This window comes from Bos indicus, chromosome 25, assembly GCF_029378745.1.
Source record: "Bos indicus isolate NIAB-ARS_2022 breed Sahiwal x Tharparkar chromosome 25, NIAB-ARS_B.indTharparkar_mat_pri_1.0, whole genome shotgun sequence".
NCBI lineage: Eukaryota > Metazoa > Chordata > Mammalia > Artiodactyla > Bovidae > Bos > Bos indicus.
In genome coordinates, this window is record NC_091784.1 from 33,962,516 (window position 1) to 33,982,967 (window position 20,452).

General features: G+C 53.4%; 1 protein-coding gene across 10 annotated transcripts in view; it reads right to left on the reverse strand.

Moving 5' to 3' along the window:
• Positions 1 to 833: 833 nt before the first annotated feature.
• Positions 834 to 20,452, reverse strand: part of GTF2IRD1 (GTF2I repeat domain containing 1) — a 120,939-nt gene continuing 101,320 nt past the window's right edge. For 5 of the 10 annotated variants that reach the window (XM_070780014.1, XM_070780009.1, XM_070780011.1 and 2 more), the window contains 5 exons: positions 13,858 to 13,935; positions 11,056 to 11,248; positions 8,065 to 8,102; positions 4,935 to 5,074; positions 834 to 3,897 (listed from right to left, as the gene is read on the reverse strand). In XM_070780014.1, coding sequence (XP_070636115.1) covers positions 3,829 to 3,897; positions 4,935 to 5,074; positions 8,065 to 8,102; positions 11,056 to 11,248; positions 13,858 to 13,935 — 518 coding nt within the window. In that variant the 3' untranslated portion in view covers positions 834 to 3,828. Of the gene's footprint in view, positions 3,898 to 4,934; positions 5,075 to 8,064; positions 8,103 to 11,055; positions 11,249 to 13,857; positions 13,936 to 15,169; positions 19,704 to 20,452 lie in introns of those variants that run through there. The other 5 variants (XM_070780016.1, XM_070780013.1, XM_070780012.1 and 2 more) reach the window with 5 other exon arrangements.

Here is a 20,452-nt window from a genome sequence, read left to right on the forward strand (position 1 = left end):
GCTCCTTATTTAAAGAAGTATCTGGAAGGGCTGTTGTGAAGCCCCTGCCAGCAGAGCTCGGGCTCACCTTCCTCTTTTCAGTAGAAGGGGGGCAGCCAGGCAGGTGAGGGAAGCTCCCTGCAGGGGAGCAGGTATATCGAACTGCTGCCCTTCCCCCCTCCAGCCTCACCCTGGCTTTGTCCCTGCTCCGATGATGATTGCTTTATTACTGTTTTCAGTCTGATATAATTCCGGCATTTTCCATAATCTTGATCTTTTCATTGATACCAGATTTCTATACAAAGATTTGTATATAACATGATTATGTACCCACCAGAATACATTCCCCAGCAATTAGAACGTTTAAGATGCAGCTCCTAACGTTGCTTCTGCACATTCCTCATTTATTACTTTTGAAAGTGTTTTGTGATTTTTTTTTTTTTTTTGGTGCATGTGTTTACACATTCAATAACAATTCTCATTTAGAGTTGCAAAACACGAAGCCAATTTTGAACCCAGACAGATGGCAGCTAAATGAAGTTTAATTAAAGAATGAGCGCTTTGAATCAAATCACTTTAAAAAAGTACAGTACACTGAGATTCTGGGGAGGTTGCATAAACAGCATCTGGGCTCTCTTGTGGAAAGCAGGGCCTGCTGGCAGATCTGGGGGGGGAGGGGAGGGGCGGGGTGGGCACACTGTGGACCAAGCAAGCAGGCGGGGTAGAGGGTGGAGGGGAGGCGGCCAGAGGCCCCTAAGCACATCCTCGGTACTCAGCCCGGACACACCTCCCAAAGCCCCGAGCCCCTGGGACGGGAAGGAAAACGCATACAGATCACCTCTTGGTTCAAAAGCTTTGACTTGGGAAGGGGGATCCCCTTTATTTCTGCAATGAAGCCTGGCACCCAGGCACGAAGGTTCGTTGCACCAACCCGCCTATTTGCATGCGTCCGAAAGATGACAAAGGCGGAGAGTCCGGCCTTTCGGGGTTCCAGCGCCCTGCCCCGGGGCTCCCCGCCTCTCCGCGCAGCCGCCGGCTGCACCGTCTGGAGCACGCAGAGCCCCGCCCGCCCCGGGCAGGAGCCACTTCCGGCTCTGGCCGCAGATCTGAGCGCGGGGGCGGGGCGGCCCGGACCGGTCTAGACAACCGGGAGGCGCCAGCCCGGCGGCTGGGGCGCCAGGTGGGCCCGAGCCTCGGGCCCGCCGGGCTGCAGGGACGCAGGCTAGTGGCCAGGCTGGAGGCGCCCTCACTGCCCGATGGCTGCCGTGGAGAAGAAAAGGGCACAGATCGGTGGGGTGGGAGGCAGAAGAGGGGGACAGACAGGGAGGGCCGGGAAGTTGGCAATGAATGCTGCAGGGGAGGGAACTCAGTGGGGGCTTTTTAATGCCGGGAGAGACAGGATTAGATGGAGGAAGGCTGAGTGCCAGGAGAGAGGGTCTGACTGCAAGGTGGCAGTTACTATGCGGTCCTTGATCTCCTAGGCAGTTGATGCCTTGAGGGCGGTGGGTGGTCATTGGTAGGGGGTCACTCCTCCCCTGATCTTGGAGATTAAAGGCAGACTGGGCTCAAAGCCAGGGAACTGAAGATGGAGTGGAGGGCGCCGGCGGGTCCTGGGGCCACTGGAATGTGGCAGAGAGAGGAAAAGTCTGGGTGGGGGCATGCCAAGCTTGTGGTTCCTGCTTCTTGTGTCCTTCCAGGAGGAAGAGTGTCTGGAAGGCTGGGACAGGACCTTGCCTCTCAGCTCTGGGCACTGGCTGACCCAGAGGGCTGGCAGGAGCTCCTGGCCTGTTTGGATTGTGTACTTAGCTGACTCAGGACTCAGTTCCTCCGCATCGTAGGCTTCCTGCTGGACCCTGGCCGGACGCTGCAGTCCACCCTGACCCCTCCATGCCCCAGCACTGGCGTCTAATTGACCTCCAAGTCCTGTTGGCTGACCTCCTTGTTATTCTTCACCTGGCCCAAACCCCCACCAGCTCTGTCTGGAACAACAGCAAGAGCCTCCCATGTGGACTCTGGCTTCTCTCCCTGCGGGGGAAGCCAGGCCCTTCCAAAATGCAGACCTGGTCTTGGTTCTCCCCTGGCACTCCGTGCTGTGGCTCTCACCAGCATCCCTCCTCACCTCTGCCCAGCCCACAAGGTCTTCCACTAGGACCAGGGGGAAAAGGATACAGTGTGGCTGCTGAGCACCAGGCTGGGCCAGCAGCGCTCACGCTGCATTTCTGCCCGGGTTCACCCCTCATCTAGTACCACATGCAGGGCACAGCCTGTGGACTACCCTTGCCTACCTTTCCATCTCACTTCCAGCCACCCTTCCCCTGCTCCAGCGACTCCTTCTCGTCCCTAGAATGCCCAGGTTCTCAGTCTAGTCTCCCTGCCTTTGCACATGTGGCTCTCCCCCACGACTGTGTCCAGCCCCAGCCCTCCCTGCTTTGTCCTGCCAACTCCTAAGACCCTGATGCTGGAAAAATTGAAGGCAGGAGGAGAAGGGGACGACTGAGGTCGAGGTGGTTGGATGGCATCACTCACTCAATGGACGTGAGTTTGAGCAAGCTCTGGGAGATTGTGAAGGACTGGGAATCCTGGCAGGCTGTAGTCCGTGGGGTCGCAGAGTTGGACACGACTGAGCAACTGAACAATAGTGTGCTTCAAGGACCGTTTCTTGAGTCTGCTAGGTAAAGGCACCCTGCCGTGTGCTTCCAGGGCGTCCTGTCCTGCCCCGGCTTCCCCATCAGGACTGAAGGAGTGGCCAGTATGGCAAGCCAGACCCTTTGACTTGCCTTTCTGAAGTCCAGTCTCATCACTTCCTTCACTTTTCCACCTGTCACCAAACTGGTCTTTCTGACCAGTAGCTGTGACCCACCATTCTGCTTAAATACCCTGAGCTCTAGCAAAAACCTGGGGTTTCCCAGGTGGTTCAGCTGTAAAGAATCTGCCTGCAAATGCAGGAGACATGGGTTTGATCCTTAAGTTGGAGGGTTCCCTTGGAATAGGAAATGGCAACCCACTCCAGTATTCTTGCTTGGAAGATTCCACAGACAGAGGCACCTGGTGGGCTACAGCCCATGGGGTTGAAAAGAGTCAGACACGACTGAGAGACAGAGCACGTACACGGTAGCCAAAACCTGCCTCAGGGACTTCCCGAGCAGTATGTGGTTGAGACTCCATGCTTTCAAAGCAAGGGGTGCAGGTTCAATCCCTGGTCTGGGAACTAAGATCCTACGTGCTGCACAGCGTGGCCAAAAAATAAAAAACAAACCAAAAGCCATGTCACCTCTCCAGGCCCAACCCAAAGGCCCCGTCTCCAAGACGTCTTCCCTCCAGCTATGGAGATTCCATGTCTGCTTATCATATCTGACCTTCTTGACGGCACCTGTTATTGGGCCCAGGACAAGACGACCCTCCACCACACTGCACGCTCCCTGAGGCCAGGGGATTGGCCCTGCACTTCACCTTCTTCTGGTACTGCGTCCTGAGGTCATGTGACCCCAGCAGCAGCAAAATGAATGAAGCCTGTACCCAGGGCCCTGTGGTCAGGGCCGTGGCCTCTGTTCTTGGCAAAGACGGAAGGCCTGGGCAGACCAGCTGAGCCAAACTTCCTGACCTCATTCCAGGGACGGCAGCTGCAGCCACAAATTCCAAAAGAGAACAAGTAACAGTTAGGAACAGTCAATGCTTTTTTTTTTCTTTTTTTTTTTTTTTACTTATTTAAAAAGGCCTTGGCGGCAGGAATATAGTGTAAAAATCATTGGAAAAACTAAAAGGCATCGATACATATTCGAATATACACTTTGTACATAAATTACATTTCCTTTAGTCTTTCTGAGTGAGGTCCTGATTCAGCACTGAGGTCTAGTAATTCAGAGGTCCCGGGAGTTGCACGTTCAGGCCGGCATAGTCCACCATGTACATTGGCCATTGCTAGAGAGAGGGGGGACAGACAGCCTGGGTTAGGACTCCAGGTGACTCCGAGAGCCCCCCGGGACGCTTTCTGAAGGACTTCCTTGGATGCTATTTATTTTGAAGCTGTGGGAGGCCCAGAGAGGGGGCTGTGACTTAAGATCTCACGGTTCACCAGTGACCGTGGGGCCAGGGCTGGAGCTTTCTGATCTGTTCCCACCTGTGTCCCAGGGACCAACCGTCTGGGCAGACGTGGGGAAGAAATTGGGGATTGCTCAGAACAGGTGGCCTGAGCCCCATAAACTCAGCCCCCTCCAGGCCTCAGGCTCCAGAGCAAGCCTTCCTGTCTCTCTGGGTGGCGGGAGGGTTGAGGGACCCTCTGTGAGCACCCTGGCAGGGACAGAGGCAAAGCCTGAACTTCTGTGCTTTTCAGGAAGGGGTCCGAGCATAAACAAACCCTAAAGTTTTCAACTGGCTTCCGATATTCTCCCCATTGAAATCAGAAAGAACCCTTGAATTGTGCCTTTAATGAGGCTCTCCTCTCGAGAGGAGCCATGTGACAGAGCAGGTGGTGATCTGGAGGTGGGGTGTCCATCCACCACTGACCAGCGTGAGGCTGCAGAGTTAATGTGCTTCTGTCCCAGGTTTTCCTCATCTAAGTACTGTGGGTAACACCCATGCCTCACAGCCCTGTGGCTCACAGCATGTGATGTGAGCACAGAGATTAGTCTAGCATCCAACTGTCCTGGGAACCCGGGAGTCTGCTCAAGGTCCTATCGAGTGGGAGGAGGTGTCAAGTCCCTTCCCACTCTGAGGCCTCAGCTTGCCCATCTGCATAGTGGGCCTGTGAATTCCTTCCCCCAGGTGCCTGTGAGCACCTGATGAGAGGAGAGGTGGACTAGCTCATGGGTGGGGCAGGCAGAAGAGTCTGCAGACCCTGCTCAGCACCTGGCGTCTCCCCGCACCCTGGACCCACACCCCAGCGTAGACGACCCTGCCCGAGTGCCGGCTGAAAGCCAGAGGGAAGAGTGGTCAGGTCCTGTTCTGCGCAACTTTACCACGAGCGAGATCTGGTTGGTGGATGCTAACGACTCCGGGTTAGAGGAGGAGGAAGAGGAAGACGAGGAGGAGGAGGAGGAGACGGAGTTCCCTTCGGAGACCCGCTTTCTCTTGCGCTTGGGAATGCTGCTGTCTTTGGCTGGTGGGAGAAAGGGTTGCTGATGCCGGGTGCCAGGGCCACTGTGTCTTGGCTTCCTGACCCTTCCTTGGAAAAGGCCTTATTCGCCGGTTTGAAGTCCTCTGCTCAAAACTCAAGGCTCCTGATCCCCCAGTGGCTGAGGCCCATCTCCGCAGCCGCCTTCCCTGAGCAGCCCCCACACCCGACTTGCCCACCCTCCTCCTCCCGCTCACTGTCTGCTTTGCTGACACTATGGCCTCCTCCTCCAGTGAGGCTTCCCCAGCAGGCTCAGCTCAGGCCCAGGGTTTCCTTATACCCTTCCCGGACCAGGTAGAGTCCAAAGTCCCAGGCTCCGAAGAACTCCCAGACTCAGAGCCATACAGCCTTGGGTCTCAGGGAGAGTCACTTAATGGCCTTGTACCTTCAGTTTTGTCACAGGTAGAATGTGAGTGAGATTCTGCAGGTTTGCTGGGAGCGTCTCACGAGATAATGTACCTGGTCCCCAGTAAATACTCAGCAACTAAGAACTGCTATCAGTATGGTTGCTACTGTTACCGCCGACGTGTGATGACCCAGATCTGACAATGCTGTGACAAACGACAGGTCACAGGCATTGGTGGACAGGCAGTGTCCCAGTGGAGAGAAAGCCTGGTTTAGAGCCAGAAGCCCAAAGTTCAAACTCCACAGCTGCCACTTACTAGCTGTGTGACCCTGGGAAAATGATGAACCTCTCTGAGCCAAAAGGGTTTGGAAGCTGTATGATATAAGACTCAAAGGAGACTAACAGTATGAAGGAACCCAGTACTAAGCCCAGCGCAGAGCAGGACCAGCAAGGGTTGCGCTGTTACTGAATCCAGTTCATGTGATTATGAAAGACTTAGCAAAAAGATTTGCAGTTATGTGTGGGGGACTTCCCTGATGGGCCAGGGGTTAAGAATCCACCTGACAATGCAGGGGACACGGGTTCGATCCCTGGTCCGGGAAGATTCCACATGCTGAGGGGCAACGAAGCCCGTGTATCCAACTACTGAAGCCCGAACGCCCTAGAGCCTGTGCTCCCCAACAAAAGAAGCCACCGTGATGAGGAGCCCTCGCACCGCAACCAAGCGGAGCCCCTGCTCGCCACAACTAGGGAAAGCCCGCCCATAGCAATGAAGGCCTAGTGCAGCCAAAAATTTAAAAAAATTAAGATTTGCAGCTGTGTATTGGGAACTTCCCTGGTGGTTCAGTGTCAGGACTCTATGCTTCCACTACAGGAGCTACAAGTTCCACCCCTGGTCAGGGAACTAAGATCTCCCTTCACGGTGTGGCTCCCCTCAAATATTTGCAGCTGTGTGCTGCGTAAGTGGAGATTTGGGCTTGACTGAGGGGATACAGCTTATTGACACAGCCCACGGAAAGGTCTTAATGACACAGATAAGGGCGTGCTGGGCCTGGGAGGGCAACTATCTAGCTGGTGAAGCAAAGCCAGAGGCTGGGGTCTGGATGCAGTATGAGTGGAGATCCTGGGAAATAGAAGACTGTGGAGGCAGAAGGAACCCAGGCTATGAGCCAGGGAGGAGGGATTTTTGCAGGAGGCTCCATGTGCAGACAACTCAGAAGTGCTCACCCCGGGCAGTGGCCACTGTGGGGGTCACTGTAAGACCCTAAAGGTGGCCATGGTGGGGGGTGGTGGATATGTCTCTGATAAAATGAAAGTGTTAGTTGCTGCTCAGTCATGTCTGATTCTTTGCGATCCCATTGACTGCAGCCTACCAGGCTTCTCCGTCCATGGGGATTCTCTAGGCAAGAATACTGGAGTGGGTAGCCATTCCCTTCTCCAGGGGATCTTCCAGGCCCAGGGATTGAACCCAGGTCTCCTGCATCGGCAGGCGGATTTTTTTTCCTGTCTGAGCCACCAGGGAAGCCTGTAAGTCTCTGATAATTTGTCTCAAACTCTCCTCCCGGAGGCCTCCATGGGGCCTTCTGCATGTTTGCCTCTGACTTGGGAGCAGCTCCCAAACCTAGTCACCTCCCTATCCCATGCCATGCCCTTGGCATCAGCACATGCTAGAAGGCTGTGGCATTCCAGGGGAACCCTGACCATTTGGAGTTAGGACCTTACGTCTCAGGCTGGGGTGGGGTAGCCTCATTGAATCCTGTCACTGTCCCCACTGAACAGCCATGTTGGGGCCTACAGTCCATCGTGGCCTGTGGTTCAGATGGATGGTCAGCACACCAGGCTTGAGGAGGCCGCCAGCTCACTGTGTGGCCTTGCTAAGTCCCTTCCCACCCCCCCCTCCCCCCCCGCCCCCCGCCGGGCCTCAGTTTCCCAACTGTACCATGAGAGGTGGGACTAGATCAGTGTTGTTGTTGTTGTTTGGCCGTGGCAAGCGGCCTGGGAGATCTTAGTTCCCCAACCAGGGATTGAACCTGGACCCTCAGTAGTGAGAGTGCAAAGTCCTAACCACTGGACTGCTGGGGAATTCCCTGTAAATCAGTGTTTCTTAACCAGAGGTGCACCTCCCAATCCCTGGGGCTCCAGCCTCTCGAGTCCTGTGACACACCTGCTTGATCAGAATCCGAGAGTTTCCCAGGTTCCAGGACCCCGAAAGGTTCTAGAAGACTAGGGTCTACTGCAGGTGTTGCCCTGAAAATGCAGGCAGAGTCCAGGGGCCCAGCCAGTCTTGGGCAGCGCCCACATGCCTCACCCCTGCAGGGCATAGGTCACCCCCTCTCCCCACCTCAGGTGACTTCCCCATCCTACCTGACGCCCCCTCCTGCTGGCTCCTGCCTGTCCCTCCTTCTCTCTAGCTGATCTGCCAGGCTCAGCTCTCCATGGCAGGGCCTCTCTGAAGGGCATCTGCAGGCTTCCTGGGGCCTTCTGGGGATACTGGCCTTGCAGAAGGTCTCAGGCTCCCTGGGGAAGTTCCAGGCAGGACGACTACACTTTCCTCTATCTCGTGCCCCCTGGCTCAGCTGTGTCTGGTCCCCGAGAAGCAGAAGGGTGGCCTCTTCAGCCTCTGACTTACCTGGCACCTTGGCGTCATTACAGATTTCTGCAAAAGGTCTGAAAAAGAGAGAAATGAGGTGGCAGTCAGAACACCAAGTTTCCCCTCCCCCTCCTCACCTGCTCCCTGAATGTGGGCGACATTGTAAGATGAAGAAGCTGCCACCAATGCTGGAACATTAGCCAGGAAAGACCCGGATGAAAGCAGTCAGTGTCCCTGCCTGGAGCAGGCGGGGTGATGGCAAGCCTGGCACTGTCAGTGCCCAGCCAGGTAGGTCACCCCTCGGACTGGTTTCCTCTAGAAAGCGAGGGTGTCGTCTGACCAAGTGATCTGAAGTGTGTGCCTACATTTATGTAAGTGGATATACGAGATAGCACTATTTTTTAAATATATATATATTCTAAAAAGGAACCTGGATTCTTTTTTTTTTCTTTTAATGTTTATTTTTATTTAGTTAGTTTTGGCTGTGCTGGGTCTTCGTTGCTCTCTCTAGTTGCGGCACGTGGGGGCTACCCTCTAGCTGCAGTTCCAGGGCTTCTCACTGTGGTGGCTTCTCTTGTTTCAAAGCATAGGCTCTAGGGCACACGGGCTTCAGTACTTGTGGCTCCCAGGCTCTAGAGCACAAGCTTAGCAGTTGTGGCACATGGGCTTAGTTGCCACGCGACATGTGGGATCTTCCTGGATCAGGGATCGAACTCTTGTCTCCTGCATTAGCAGGCGGTTTCTTTACCACTGAGTCACCACGGAAGCCCTAATATGTCTTTTACTTTTTATTTTAATGATTATTTTACTTGCAGCATTATTATAAGAACCCCCCAAATTAGATGTAACCTAATTATATATATATATATATATATATATATATATATATAATGGGTATTAAAAGAAAAAAGAAAAGTGGAAACATGGAAGGAAAAGCCCAGAATGTCTTCTCTCTGGGAGGTACACCTATTGGGGGTGGGTGTGCATTTTCTCCTATTTGCCAGAAATTACTTCAAGGGGTGAACATACATGGGAAGAGAGGGAAACCTCTACTTTTCATCTGAGGCCCCGCTGAATACTGTGGGGCTTCCCTGGTGGCTTAGCTGGTAGAGAATCTGCCTGCCATGCGGGAGACCTGGGTTCCATCCCTGGGTTGGGAAGATCGCCTGGAGAAGGGGAAGGCTACCCACTCCAGTATTCTGGCCTAGAGAATTCCATGGACTATATAGTCCATGGGGTCACAAAAAGTCAGACATGACTGAGCGACTTTCACTTTCACTGCATAATGTGATTTCTCCCCCCAGATCTATAGATATTTTATTGCATCTTTAAAGTATCACGAGTCCAAACAATCCTCTGGCACACTGCTATTTCTGTAGCTGGACAACTCAGATCAATTGAATGATATAATTTTTTGGACACAATTATTTTACTTTATATTATTTTATTAAAAAATAAGTTTTGGCTGCTCCCCTCCAAAAAAAAGTTGTATTTTTTAAATAAAAAGCCACAATACGTGTGGCTTATGGAATCTTAGCTCCCTGACCAGGGATCAAACCCAGGCCACCGCAGTGAAAACGCTGAATCCTAATCACTGAACCGCCAGGAAGGTTGAGACTCTGCGCTTCCACTGCAGGCAGTGTGGGTTTGATCCCTGGTCGGGGAACTAGATCTCATATGCTGAAACTTTGTACAAGGACTTCAGCTACTGAGCCTGGGAGCTGCAATGAAGACCCAGCATAGCCAAAATAAATGAATGAGTGAATAAATACATAAAAACTTAAAAAACCCTCAAAGACATGGAGTGTAAAATTGGAAAGAAAATGTGGGTAGAAGAGAAAGTCAAAGAAAGGCACCACCAGTGTTAACTCTAAATAGGAGGGTTATGGGTTATCTTCCTTCCTTCCACCTTTTTGTATTTTCCAGGTTTGTGTATTTTTTTTAAATCCGAAAAATAATCAAATAAACTATTTATTTTAAAAAGTATATAGGGATATACAGTAAAATACAGACAGAGGCTATTTCTAGGGTTGGGGGTACTGAATTACTGTTATTTTCTAAATATAGTAAAACAGGTAAAAATGAGTGGTATAGTAAAAAAAACATCAAATTTAATTAACATTGAAAAAATAAATACCTATGAATGCTGAGGCCATGTGTTTCAGTTGAAAGGGGTTAGAATCAGGACATCTGGCACTATAGCCTAAGTGCTTGTATCCCTGAAGAATTCACATGTTGAAAAAAAACCTAATCCCCAGTGTGATGGTATTTGTTGGTGGCACCTTTGAGAAGTGATTAGATATGGAGGGTGGAGCCCTCATGAATAGGATTAGTGCCTTTATATAAGAGGTTCCAGATTGCTCCCTCATCCCTTCCACCCTGTGAGGACATAGTGAGAAGACGCTCACTGTGAACCTGGAAGAGCCTCACCAGGGCCCAAATCTGCTGACATGTTGATCTTGCGCTTCTCAGCCTCCATGACAGTGAGAAATGAAGTTCTGTTGCTTAAGCTGCCTGGTGCGTGGTGCTCTGTTACAGCAGCCTGCACAGACTGAGATGGGTAGGTCTGGAGCCCAGCTAACCCACTGTGACTTACACTGTCCCTTTCTCACTCTGGATATCTGTTTCTTCATCTTTTAAGAGGAGACTGCTGGGACTTCCCTGGCAGTCTACTGGTTAGCATGTGGCCTTCCAGTGCAACAGGCGTGGGTTCAAGCCCTTGTCAGGGGAGTTAAGATCCCAAACACCTCGAGGCCAAAAAACCAAAACATAAAACAGAAGCAATACTGTAACAAATTCAATAAAGACTTTTAAAATGGTCCACATCAAAAAAAAAAAAAAAGATGAAAGACAGCTAGGCTGTCTACCGGATTCTGTGCAAGTGAGAGTTTCCTCTCTCTCCTTTTCTCGCTATTTCTGTTTTGGACTCCTGGCTGGGAAAGCTCTGGGGGTTCCCCTCCCAGATCCAGACAGCACCCTCCCTCCCCCATGCACCCCCAACCCGCTGGGGCAGGTGCCGGGGGCACTCACTGGAGCTGGTTGATGATGACCATGCGGACATGCTCGCGGGCCTTCAGGATCTTCTCCAGCCGGTGGATGTCGTATGTGTTGGGGTTCCGGAAAGGGATGTCATCAGGCAGGCCCGTGACCTCAACGGCATCTGGGCTGTCCCGGATCAGTTTATAAGGGACCAGCACGGGCCGGTTCAGACCCAGAGCCTCACCTAGAGCGCACAGGGGGTCAGGGTGAGGAAAGATTCCCCGGTCTCAGGCGAGCTCTCTGGGGAAGGGCTGGGACTTAGCATGGCCCACCTGGTAGCCACTGTACCCCAGAGAGTTTGTAAGTCAATACACACCGCTGGTTTGTTTGTTTTAACCCAGTTAGCAAAACTAAAAATCCAGGGGTGGGGGATGAGGAGGGAAGGACTGGGAGTCTGGGATTAGCAGGTACAAGCTATTATATGTACAGGATGGATAAACACCAAGGTCCTACTGTGTAGCACAGGGAACTGTATTTAATATCCTGTGATAAACCAGAATGGAAAAGAATATGAAAAAGAATATATATATATATATTTATAAAACTGAGTCACCGTGTACAGCAGAAATTAACACAGCATTGTAAATCAACTATACGTCAATAAATTAAAAAAAAAAAAAAAATCCAAGGAATTCCCTGGAGGTCCAGTGCTTAGGACTCCTTGCTTCCACTGCAGGGGGCATGGTTTTGATCCCTGGTTGGGGAACTAACATCCTGCAAGGCCAAAAAAAAACATATATAGATGTAAAATCTACTCCTGTTTTGTTGGAAAAAATAAAAGTCCTTACTTAGGTATTTATGGACTAAATGACGGGATGTCTTAGGTTTGTTTTAAAGTACTAAAGCTATCAAACCATGCCTATCGAATTCTGTTCATGGGATTCTATGTGGAGAATACTAGAATTCTCTATGGAGAAGTCTCTAAGCAAGAATACTGGAGTGGATTGCCATGCCCTCCACCAGGGGATCTTCCCAACCTAGCGACTGAACCTAAGTCTCCCACATTGGCAGGTGGGTTCTTCACCACTAGCACCACCCAGGAAGCCCAATGAACTGGGCTTAGATATAAGATATAAGCACAGAAGCCAGGTCTGTGGATTACACGGTGGGTCACTGAGTCATTCTCTCTGCTTTGAAAACTGATTTCAAAATAAAAAGTGAAAAAGCCACAGCAAACCACACAGCAGAGTCGCTTCCTGTTACTGTCAAAACGAAACCCCAAGTCCTGGGCTGCCCCCCTCTCCGCACTCATCGAGAACCTCTGCCCCCGCACCCTCCCACTCCTGGCCCACCTGCCTCCTCACTGCTCCGCAGTCACTGAGCTGTTCCCTACACCTGGCAAGCGTCCCTCTGTTTGTCCCCCCTGATGTGCAAGTTCCTGCTCAAACGTCCCTTCTTCCAAGGAGCTTTCTTGTTCACGGATCCAGCCATGGCTAGGCTCCCATTACCCCTGCCTCCTCATCACACTTCTATACTTTCCTGTTTTCCTTTGTCCCTCTCTGAAATTCTTAAAAAAAAAAAGAAAAGTCTTCTAACTCTCAACTACAATACAAAGTAGGTAATACTGCTAAATTCATCACAAACAAAACACATACAGAGCTGCCCAAGAGGCAAGAGGTGCAAGCAACAGGTGTCTTTCGGCGGATGAATGGACAAACAAACCCTAATACACACACTGCTGCTGCTGCTGCTGCTGCTAAGTTGCTTCAGTCGTGTCTGACTCTGTGCGACCCCATAGACAGCATATACGAGGGAATCTTATTCAACCTTCAAGAGCCAGAAAATTCTGACACAAGCTGCAACATGGATGAGCCACAAACACTGTATCTTTTCACTTGTGTGAGGTATGCTGCTGCTGCTGCTGCTAAGCCATTTCAGTCGTGTCCGATTCTGTGCGACCCCACAGACGGCAGCCCACCAGGCTCCCCCGTCCCTGGGATTCTTCAGGCAAGAACACTGGAGTGGGTTGCCATTTCCTTCTCCAATGAATGAAAGTGAAAAGTGAAAGTGAAGTCGTTCAGTCATGTCCGACTCTTCACGACCCCATGGACTGCAGCCCACCAGGCTCCTCCATCCCTGGGATTTTCCAGGCAAGAGTACTGGAGTGGGGTGCCATCGCCTTCTCCGATGTGAGGTATGAGAGTAGTCAAATTCAGAGAAACAGAAAGTAGGAGGGGAAACGGTGAGCTGTTATTTAATGGGTATGAGTTTCAGTTTTGCAAAATAAAAAAGTGGTGGGAAAAAAAATGTATACAGAGCACCTAGTGCTGCCTGACACTCAGTAATCTAGAAACTGCTCCATTGGTGGTGGCTGTATTATCAACTGTACCATCCTGGGTTCTTCCCTAGCACCTGGATGCCTTCTGCAGGGGACTTGGCACTTTGCATCTATTCCATGGCCAATGCCCTCACCACATTGAGCCCCCCTGATGGCGGGATCAGACTCCTGCCTCTAGATTCTCAGGGCTGAGTGTGTGCTGGGCAGACAAGCGTCTGCATGAACAGGCACTCGGCCGTGGGCCACGGCCTCTGCCACACAGCCCAGCCCTAGAGGCGCTTAAGGCTGACCGCTGTCCCAGCTGTGTGCACCGCTGATTGATTCCTTTCCCCCTCACTTTCTTGGTTGGGGGGCAGAATGAGGAGTCAGCTCTCATCAGTCACAGTGCAACTATGTCCCCAGGGAGCATACAGGTCAGCTGGGGACAACTGGATGCCAGGTTGGCTGCAGAAGAAGGGGGACCCCAAGGAAGGCTGCCCTGCAGCCCTGCCCTCCCTCCCTCACTATGCACTGACCGTATTTCTCGTTGAAGAGCTCCTTCACCTGCTCCCGGAGGATCACCTTCTCCCCGAGCCTGTTGGCATCATCTTCGTCTATGAGAGGAAGGCAAGGGGGCGTGAGGGTCCCCACAGGCTCGGCCCCGGGACCTGCTCCTTCTCCCACGTGGTGGCCCAGACCACCACTGGCTGGCACAGGCGCTCCAGGGCCCGCCCACTCCCCTGCAACCTGTTGCTGGCCTCAGCCGTCTGTCCGTACATCCATCCACCCATCCTGCATTCTCTGAACAGCTTCCCCAGCACAGGCCCCGCATCAGGCATGCAGCACCCCGAGGAGAAGGAGGCCAGAAGCCTCCTCCCAGGGACTCACAGCCTAGTGGGGGTGACGGCCAGGCCGCGCACCCACCCAGAAGTGTGACCGGGGACACCCCTGAGGAGATGGGAGAGGGGGCATGTTCAAGAGAAGGCAGGATGGAGTGGGGGTGGGGAAAGACACCCCAGGTGTAGGATCAGCCCCCCTGCACGGGCATCGAAAGGTGAAAGGTCACAGTGTGCTGGCTGGGGCTGAAGCACAGGGTGGGGCCAGGGGAAGTGGATGGGGTGGGTCGGGGGGGGGGGGGGCAGGGAGGTGGGGGTCTTGTGCCGCCTGACTGAGCTGGGCTTGCAGGAAGTCACCTGGCTGCCTCGCAGACCCAGAGCCCAAAGCTTGTGACCAGGGGGGCCCTTGAGGGGGCACCTTCTGCCCGGACCCTGTGCTCCCCTCCCTCAGCCCTCTCCTTGGCCTGGAAGAGCAGCTGGGGTCAGTGGAGCCCCCAGAGACAGGCCTGGGCTGGGCCAGGAAGAAGCGGGGCATGGATGGCATAGAGGAGGTCCTGGCAGAGCAGTCATGGGCATGTGTCCCAGGAGCGGGCGTTCCAGGAAGGGCCCCGGGGCACCGTGGCACAGTTCACCACATGGGCTGGGCCTCGGGGGGCGGGGGCAGGGAGCTAGAAGCCGGCAGGGAGCCAGGGCCTGAGAGGTGAGGGGCAGAGCAGACAGAATGGGTCGACAAAGAAAAACAACTCCTGTTCTAATCTGGAAAAATCTCACAGAACTCAGTTCCATTTGGGAGGCCCAGGGCTCTGTGCCACTCAGACTGTCTGCTGCCCCCCGCCTGCACTTCACACCCCGGGCACGAGGCCCAGCCTTCCCCTGGCTCCACCGCCAGGGAGGGGCCTTGCCCGCCCAGCCCTGCAGGGCAGAGAGCTTCCCACACTGCCTGGCACCCCTCCTGCGTCACCCGCTGCCCTCCCAGTACCCCCTCCCCCTCCACCCACCCACTGTAGCCCTGTCTGGTCCCGTTCATGCCCACGCTCCTAATTCTAGCATCCAGATATCCAAATCTCAGAGTTCCGGGATCTCTCTCTCTTCAAGCACAACCAACCAGCCACCCAGGTGCCAGGGGGCACTGCCAGTGTCAGGCATCCCAGATAACATCTTCCTCCTGCGTCCCCATCTCGGGGGGTGATGGTTGCCCCTGGGCACACTGAGACCCCGAACTCGGCACCCGGGAGCCCTCCCACCTTCCCACACACCCCATCACAGCCCTTCCCCATGGTCTTCAGGACCCCAGAGGTGGCAGCATCAACCTGACCTCCGCCCACGTCAGCAGTCAACTAAGACAAGTCCTGGGCCCCGGGGCCACCTCGAGCCTGCGGGGAGGTGGAAGACACTTTCTATCCAGCTACTCCCCCTGCCACCAGGGATGGCTCCGGGACTCTGCCCGGACATGGCAGCACCACAGAGGCCAGGGAAAGATCAACCTGGATCCACCCAATGTGCACTGGAGACTCCGCCGGCAGCCTTCCCAGACATGGTCGTGGCCGTTGCTCACCACAGTCCACAAAGGTTCAGAGAGAGGTTAAGTAACCCGCCCAAGGTCACACAGCCCTGCAGGGCCAGGAATACCCTATTTGACCCAGAAGTCCGGGTCTTTCGCTCTACCAGGCACACTGGGTTTCCTGAATTTTCAGTTTCCCATCTCTAGAAAGAAGAGTTGATGTTTAAGGTGTTTCCACTAAATCTCTCGTTCTATCAGCTCATAGTTCCACATCTTTGTCTCCTCTCAAGCCCAGGGCAGGGCTGGGACTCAGTCGGTATATGACAAAGCCTTCTGGATTAAAAGGAAGTAGACAGCGGACTTCCCTGGTGGTCCAGTGGTTAAGAATCCGACTGCCAATGGAGGGGACGTAGGTTCGATCCCTGGTCGGGGAAGATCCCACGTGCTGCAAGGCAGCTAAGCTGGTGCGCCACCACTACTGAAGCCCGAGAGAAGCCACCACAATGGGAAGCCTGGCACTGCAGCAAGGTCGTCCCCGCTGGCTGCAACTAGAGAAAGCCTGCGTGCAGCTACAAAGGCTCAGCGCAGCCATAAATAACTAACAAAAGGAAGTCGACAGTACCTCAAAGACAAGCCTGTAAGCTCAGGTTCTCGTGGTTGCTGGATGTGACTATCACCTGGGCACATGGGTGTGTCTGGGAGCGTGGGACTCACTCACCCACCCCGCCTTCCCCTGCAGACCCCTGCTACTCCACTGTCAGTGGGTGGAGAGAGACACAGGGCGGCCCTGAGCCTCACACTGCCCTCGCCTTGGGGGAGAGGCAATGCCAGGCTCTGGGAGGGCGAAGAACTTGGAGTCGAAAACCTAGGCTTGTGTTGGTTCAGTCACGGGTGGGTTGTGTCACCTCTCAGCATTTCTGCTCACTGTCCTGAAACAATATTTGTCTTGGACAAATATTTCACAAGCATGGTCCCGTGGGGATGCAGTGCTGACCTTGCGTCAGAGTACAGAAAAAGTCCGAGATGAGGCAGTCAACAGTGAGGGACACGGGGTGACCCATCGGGCTTGAGAACTGTCAGTGAGAGCCTGGTGGAAGCACGGGGGGCGAGGGGGACCCCCCAACCCAGCTGGGGAGCATGGAGGGCTTCTCGGAGGGGGTGACAGCTGTGCCCCCCCAGGCCCTGTGGCGCTCGGCCTGATCGGCACACGTCGGGGCTCCAGGCACTTCACAAGTGCTCAACAAATGTTTTGTGAGTGTGTGTGTGTGCGCGTGCTCAGTTGTGTCCGACCTTTTGCAACCCCACGGATTGTAGCCCACCAGGCTCCTCTGTCCTTCATTATCTCCCAGTTTGCTCAAACTCATGTCCATTGAGTCAGTGATGCCATCCAACCATCTTATCCTCTGTCATCCCTGTCTCCTCCTGCCTTCAATCTTTCCCAGCATCAGGGTCTTTTCCAATGAGTCAGTTCTTTGCATCAGGTGGCCAAAGTATTGGAGCTTCAGCTTCAGCATCAGTCTTTCCAATGAATATTCAGGGTTGATTTCCTTTAGGATTGACTGGTTTGATCTCCTTGCAGGGACTCTCCAAGTCCCTGGTTTGATTTCCTCCAAGGGACTCTGTGTACTTGGACGAAAAAGGAGGGAAGCCCTTGTGGGATGAGGGCCAAGGAGGGACCCAGTATTTGGGAGGTTGAACTTGAACCACAGGTGCCCTCACTTTACCTCCAGCCTTGCAGGGGGAGGGATGAACACACTCGGGTCCAGGCTCAGAGATGCCTAGGACAGAGCTGGCCTGCTGTGACGTGGATTGTGGTCACTGTCCCCAGCTGGCCCCCACAAGTCCTGGCAAGCCCCAGACATGGGGGAGGAAGGCCACGCTTCCTCCTAGCCTGCATGGCTCAGCCCAATGGGCCTCTTGGCAGGCTGTGGGTCGGTCACCTCCTTCCTGACACTGCCAGGCTCCTACCACCACCATCATACGCCCACTGCCTGGAGAGGCGGCAGCCAGGCCGGTGGTCACCAGGGACCTCCCCAAGGACGGCTGTGGGCAGGGCGGGGCGGCCCTGGCAACCATCATCGCTGAGTCTGGTCTGCTAATGAGCAAAACGAGGGTCAGAGAACACGAGAGAGAGAGCGTGTGTGTGTGTTGTGTGTGGTGGTGGTGAGGCACAATCCCTGGGGCCCGTGGGGTCTCGGCCAGAAGCCCCATGGTCTTTCGTAGACTGAGGTACAGCCCTGTTGCCGGAATTTAAGACCGATTAAGACCACACGCTCTGAAGCTTGACTGCCTGGTCTCAAGTCTCAGCTGTTATTAGCTCATGATCTTGGGTCACCACTGCATTTCCTTGTTTGGAAAGTTGCAACAATGACCGCACGGAGCTGAGGACGTCCTGCCCGTGCCTGGCGCAGTCTCGGGCTAGTTGTCATTACTGTTCTTCCCTGGGGGGACCTGACGGAGTGTCTGCAAACCCAGGCTGGCTATAAGGACTCCAACAGTTGCAAACGTTTCAGAATGTTCTCCATTTGGAAACATCACAGGGCTCCATGCGGAGGCTGTGTAGCCTCCAGGTACCTGCTTGAATGCCTGCAGACAGTGGGGAGAAAGGGCATCCCCGGGGCCAACGACAGCAGATTCCAAGGCAATCTTGACCATACCCCTAATGCTGTGTGGTGTTTGGAAAAGCACTCAACCTCTCTGAGTCAGTTCTGACATCCCTCTAATGGGAATCCTGACGTGTTAGGGAGGGATTTAATGATACTACATAAAAAAAAAAAAAAAGTAAGGTCTTATGCCATCAATGTCCAGTTATCATTGACATGATTAGCAGACCACTGTCTCAGTCATCTCACACAGTCTCAGGAAATGAAATCTTACACAGAAAACTCTTCCAGAAGATGGAAGTTTATTTCTTTTAAGTCTCTGGGTTTGCTTGACTCATTTAGGGGAGGACATTTTCTAAAACTCATCGAGCAGGCTTCCTCGGTGACTCAGGGGTAAAGAATCCGCCGGCCAATGCAGGAGACCTGATTTTGATCCCTGATCCAGGAAGATCCCATGTACTTTGGGGCAACTAAGCCCGTGTGCCACAACTACTGAGCCTGCGCTCTGGGGCCCGGAAGCTGCAACGACTGAGCCCGCGTGCCCTAGAGCCCGTGCTCACGACGAGAGGCCACCATAACGAGAAGGTCGTGCGCCACGAGAGAGTAGCCCCCTCTCGCCACAACCAGAGAAAAGCCTGCACAGCAACGAAGACCCAGCACAGCCAGAAATGAATACAAATAAACATAAAACAACCCACACCAAATACCCCTTTTCTAATTAAGCACACAATTTGGGGGTAGGGGAGGTCACCCTCATGACCTGAACCCCAGTACCACCCAGAAAGTGCTGCTGAACTTGCCCTGGCTGCAGTGACCTGTCCCCCACTGCCCCGGGCTGGCATTTCTCCTGCCCTTTTTTTGCTTTTTCCAGTTTTCTGGTTTCTCTCTCTATGGTCTGCCCCAGGAGCTCTCCTCTTGTCCTTTCTAATCGGCTGTCTGTTAGCCCAAGGATTAACTGAATTTTGCCTGGGGAAAGCAAGCAACCAAGCTCATTAAATCACAGCCACGCTGGGTACACAGTTTTAAGCCAGGCAGCTCAGGGGGACGCCTGGGGTGGCCCCACAGCGCTCTCTGGGGGGCAAAGTACAAGAGCCCGGAGCAGCCTGGCCTTTCTGCACCTAGTCTGAGGTGCCCAGCTAGGGTTGATAACTGTGTGCTGGGAATCACGTTCCAGAATGACACAGAGGCAGCGGCAGCGAGAGAGGGGAGAAGCCAGTCTCTGGGGGAAGAATATAATTATTTCTCCTCTCTCCTCTCGAAGCAGCCTCTCCGCTCTGCCGGGCTCGGACTGGGCGATCCAGCCATAAACCAGACCCACGGACTCCCCTGGTGGTCCAGTGCTTAAGAAGAATCTGCCTGCCAATGCCGGTGACCCAGGTTCAATCCCTGCTCCAGGAAGATCTAATGTGTGGCGGGGCAACTAAGTCCATGTGCCTTAACTCCTGAAACAAGAGAAACAACTGAAATGAGAAGCCCGCAGACTGCAACTAGAGAAAGCCCATGCACAGCAACGAAGACCCAGGGCAGTCAAAAATAAATTCACTAAAATAATAACAATTGTTTTTGTTATTTTTGATTGTCACCTGGCTTCCCAGCTGGCGCTAGTGGTAAAGAATCCACCTGCTGATACAGGAGACGCAAGAGATGCAGGTTTGATCCCTGGGTCGGGAAGATTCCCTGGAGAAGAAAATGGCAACCCACTCCAGTATTCTTGCCTGGAGAATCCCATGAACAGAGGAGCCTGGTGGGCTACAGTTCATGGGGTTGCAAAGAGCACACACACACAGAATGATAATAATAATTTAAAGTAAAAAAGTAGAGCCAGGTGGGCCTGGCTCTCAAGAGACCAGAAGATTAAATATCCATGGGCACCCCACCTTGGTGGGATAGCTGCCGTGTGCAGGCAGCAGGGGTCACTCAGATAGGGGACAAGCCACATCCTTCCCTGGGCCCCTGTGACTTGTAGGATACTGCACTTTCCTGGCACCAGGCCTGCGCCAGGATGAAAGGATACACTCAGTTCACCTCTTAACCCTTTCCAGGATCTGTGTGTAGGGGCAGCAGGAGTTCCATCATCTGTTTTGCAGATGGACAAACTGAGACTCAGAGATGGCACAGCCATGCTGCAGTGGGGTGGAAGCCCTCGCCCTCGCCTGTGATCTCATGTACCCAAGAGAATCTTTCGTACGTG